The following is a 4,838-nucleotide window of genomic DNA, read 5'->3' on the forward strand; positions in this document are numbered from 1 at the left end:
GCTGAAAGTATTTATCAATCTCTGCCTTGTCAAATGGAGGGACCAAATTAACTTCCCAACTGGCCTCAAATTTATTACCAGAGTCTAACGCTAGACCCCTTTGCTGCAACCTCTTTATCTTTTCCAGCTCAAACAGCCTCTGTCTTTCTGTTTCCTCCCTCTATTTTTCTGCCTCTTCTCTCTGTTTTTCTGCCTCTCTGGCCTCAAACTGCCTCTGCCTTTCCGCAGCCTCCAGCTTTAATTTTTCTCACTTGTATTGGAGCTCAAGCTCACTAGGTTTACTTTCAGGAAACACCTCCAACTCCTCCACTTTAAACACACCCTCAGATACATAATGTTCAGCTATTATCCTCTGCCTCTGTGCCCTCCTCATTGTCAATTTCACCTTAGCAAGTTTTAAACTTCTAGCAAAGCTCAACAACTCAATCCTTCTGGCATCCTCTAATGCCTCAGAGGTTGGTGCTTACAGACATCTATCAGCATCCATTGCTGCTGATTTTCCACACACAAAGAAATGAAAAGGGATGAAATTGATAATTAATGAATACGCCCCCAAATCTGCTCATATACTGGATGCAGGCCCCAATTTTGTTACGAATCGTAACGTTTTAGAAATGAACCAGCAGCAACAGACTATAACTGGAGTCTGTTTTTGATGCTAAAGCTATCTTTATTAGAATCTACTTGTAATATAGTAACTTAAACAAGATAAACAGAAGTTAAAAGTATTATGTGTATATATCTGTTTAAATATAACTCCCAAACTATTGAGCTCGGGGGAAACAAGGCTTGGAGTCTTGGGATGGTAAAGTATGAAAGTTCAGTTCATCCATGGAATAGGTGATGAGAGAGATATTTGTAATCCAAGGAAAATGTTAAGAGAAGGCAATTATGTCGAATTCCACAGGTTCCATGGTAGTAAAACGAGAGAACAGTCTCTGTAGATTTTATTTGTCGTCGTTCCAAACCCACATACGATTTTTCACCAAAAGTGACTTGTCACAAGGGGTATCGTCTTCAAGTGAATTACCACAACACACCCAGGCAAGGGTTAACACATCAGTGGTCTTCACAGGACACCCCAAATCAGATCCACTCCTATGGATCAAACGAGGTGACAACTACACATTCAATGTACGGTGAATCGATAATTAACCCACCCTTGTGGGCATAGGAAGTTTCCAAACAGTGACCCTTGGCCACTAGTTCCCTAGTTTCAATCCTTCGATTTTGCCTCCTTCGTCTCCATCTGTCTCTGAGAGTCTGTGTCCTCAGTTAAATCGAAACAATCTGCGAGCAATGTAAACAAGCTGCAAGTCAGACTGATTCACCTTCTTAATCTCTGTCTCTTAAAATGACAGTCCACAGCAAACGCAACCCAGGGATTCATAACAACGGCCCGTCCCCACTGTGAACTGACTGGTGAGCAAGTAGTTGGGACGACTGAGTGAATCCCTTCCCCCAGACTGAGCAAGTGAACGGCTTCTCCCCAGTGTGAACTTGCTGATGTCTCTGTAGGTTGGATGATCCAGTGAATCTCTTCCCACATTTTGAGCAGGCGAACGGCCTTTCCCCTGTGTGAACTCGCTGGTGTTTCAGTAGTTGGAATGACAGACTGAATCGTTTCCCACAGACTGAGCAAGTGAATGGCTTCTCCCCAGTGTGAATTCGCTGGTGTGCCTGTAGGGTGGAAGATTGAGTGAATCTCTTCCCACATTCTGAGCAGGTGAATGGCTTCTCCCCAGTGTGAACTCGCTGATGTCTCTGCAGGTGGGATGACTGAGTGAATCCCTTCCCACATTCTGAGCAGGTGAATGGCTTCTCCCCAGTGTGAACTCGCTGATGTACCAGTAGGCAGGATGAATCTGTGAATCCCTTCCCACATTCTGAGCAGGTGAACAACTTCTCCCCAGTGTGAACTCGCTGATGTTTCTGCCGGGTGGATGAATCAGTGAATCCCTTCCCACAGACTGAGCAGGTGAATGGCTTCTCCCCAGTGTGAACTCGCTGATGTCTCTGCAGGTGGGATGACTGAGTGAATCCCTTCCCACATTCTGAGCAGGTGAACGGCCTCTCCCCTGTGTGAACTCGCGGATGATTCTGTAAGTTGCATAAGTGAGTGAAGCTCTTCCCACAGTCTGAGCAGGTGAACGGTTTCTCCCCAGTGTGAACTCGCTGGTGTTTCTGCAGGTGGGATGACTGACTGAATCCCTTCCCACATTCTGAGCAGGTGAACGGCCTCTCCCCAGTGTGAACTCGCTGATGATTCTGTAGGTTGGATAACTCAGTGAATCTCTTCCCACATTCTGAGCAGGTGAACGGCTTCTCCCCAGTGTGAACTCGCTGATGACTCAGCAGGTGGGATGATTTAATGAATCTCTTCCCACAGACTGAGCAAGTGAATGGCCGCTCCCTGGTTTGAACTCGCTGGTGAGCCATTAGGTCAGATGACTGAGTGAATCTTTTCCCAGAAATTCAGCAGATGACAAGACTCTGCCTGGTGTGACATGACTGGTGTGTCCACAGTGGGAAAACTGAATGAATCCTTTCTCACGCACAGAACAGGTGAATGGCCTTGCCCAGTGTGAACTTGCTGATGTACCTTCAGTTGAGATGACCGAGTGAATCCATTCCCACTGTCTGAGAAGGTGAACGGCCTTTCTCCTGTGTAAAATGACGGGTGTGCCAGTTGGTCAGTTAACCGAGTGAATCCATCCCCACTGTCTGAGCAGGAAGGATGGTCGATTGAATCCCTTGCTCCACTTCTTAAATACCTAGACAGAAACAGCAAAACTGGTGTGTCATGTTTGAGCTTCCTGGAGACAAATTCCTTCTCCTTTTTAACCTGTAAAAAGATTTGCAAAATCCATCAATGGGTTTAGGACAATATTTCAGTTGAAATTACTTGAGTTGCCAAGGTTTGATCTGGTATCACACTGTTACAGTGAGGTTCAACCCAAGCTGGACAGAGATATCATCTCCTGACTGGGCAGAGTGCTGGTATCTGGAATGACCATCAATTCTCTGATGCTCTTCCTGTCTCTATAAGAATGGGGCATTTTGGCCATCTCCAATTTGAACCCTCACTCAGTTTGACTCTCTCCATTGGTATTATTCCCCCCTCCTGCTGAACTGCAAGGGTGCCTGGCCCCACAGTAACAAAAACAGTCTCACACAAATAGTCTTTCTTGACGTGCATCTGGGATTTTCTTTTATGTATTATTAACTTAAAGTGCCACAGTTTTAACACCATATAAAAAATTCCTGCTGAGATGAATGGTTGGTCCGCACGTCGGTTAAAAGGATTTAGAGTGAATTTTTGTATTATTTCAGGTTCTTGTCACAGTCATAGAAAATTACAGCACAGAAACAGGCCCTTTGGGCCATCTAGTTTATGCAGAACTATTTAAATTGCCCACTCCCAAACCCTTACCATCCAGGTACCTGCACAAACCTCTTAAATGTTGAAATTGTGCTTGCATGCACCACTTGTGCTGGCTGCTCATTCCACACCCGGATGACCGTCTGTGTGAAGAAGTTTCCCCTCATGTTCCCTTTAACGTTTCAACTTTCACCCTTAACCCATGGCCTCTGGTTGTAGTCCCACCCCCATCTCAGTGGAGAAAGCCAGCTTGCATTTAAACTATCTATGCCCCTCTATCACAATCAAATCTCCCCTCAATCTTCTACATTCCAAGGAATAAAGTCCTGATTTGTTCAATCTTTCCTTATAATCCAAGTCCTCCAGACATGGCAACATCCTAGTGAATTTTCTCTGAAATCTCTGAACTTCTTTTACATCTTTCCTGTAGGTAGGTGACCAAAACTGCACAGAATACTCCAAATAAGGCCTCACCAATGTCTTCTACAAGTCAACCATCTATTGTCAGTATATGGTTCATGCAGGCCAATGAACTAAAATCTTTCCTTCCATCTCTATCTAACTGTGATACCACTTTCAGTGAATTAAGGACTTGTATTCCCAGGTCATTTTCTTCTACAACACTCCTCCGTGCCCGACCAGTCACTGTGAAAGACCTCCCTTGGTAGCTCATACCAAAGTGCAACAACTCACACTGGTCTGCATTGAATTCCATTTTCCATTTCTAAAACCATTTTTCCACCTGGTCCAGATCACACTGCAAGCCATGATAGTCTTATTGCAGTCCGCTAAACCCCCAGTCTTGTTGTCATCCACAAATTTGCTGATCCAGTTAACCACACTATCATCCAGATTACTGATGTAGATGACAAACAACAACAGATCCAGCACTGATCCCTTTGGCAACCACTAGACACAGGCTTCCAGTCACAGAGGCAACCATCTGCTACCACACTCTGGCTTCTCCCAAAGACAGTGTCTCATCCAATTTACTGTCTCATCTTGAATGCTGAGTGACTGAAACTTCTTGACCAACCTCCCATATGAGACTTTGTCAAGTGCCTTGCTAAAGTCCATGTAGACAACATCCACTGCCTTGCCTTCATCCACTTTCCTGATAACTTCCTCGAGAGACTCTATAAGATTGGCGAGAGCCATGCTGTCTATCCTTTATCAGTCCACAACTATCCAAATACTTACAGTATATACTTGGTTACTGCACACACATTCCAATAACTTTCCCAGTACTGATGTCAAGCTCACCAACGTATAACTTCCTAGTTTATTTTTACAGCCTTTCTTGAACAGCAGAACAACATTGTCTGTCCTCCAATCCTCCAGTACCTCACCTGTCACTAAGGATGATTTAAATATCTGTGCTTAGGCCCCGATAATTTCTGCACTTGTCTTCCGCAGGGTCCTAGTGAACAACTTGTCAGGCCCTGGGGATTGATCC

General features: G+C 44.8%; 1 protein-coding gene across 1 annotated transcript; it reads right to left on the reverse strand.

Annotated features, from left to right (window-relative positions):
- Positions 1–662: 662 nt before the first annotated feature.
- LOC140721149 (uncharacterized) lies at positions 663–2,265 on the reverse strand (the record flags this gene model as incomplete). The annotated part of the gene is made up of 1 exon (XM_073036028.1): positions 663–2,265. A coding segment is annotated over one exon (879 nt), but the record flags the coding sequence as incomplete, so codon positions are not given.
- Between the last annotated feature and the right edge of the window lie 2,573 nt (positions 2,266–4,838).

This window comes from Hemitrygon akajei, unplaced genomic scaffold (assembly GCF_048418815.1).
Source record: "Hemitrygon akajei unplaced genomic scaffold, sHemAka1.3 Scf000050, whole genome shotgun sequence".
NCBI lineage: Eukaryota > Metazoa > Chordata > Chondrichthyes > Myliobatiformes > Dasyatidae > Hemitrygon > Hemitrygon akajei.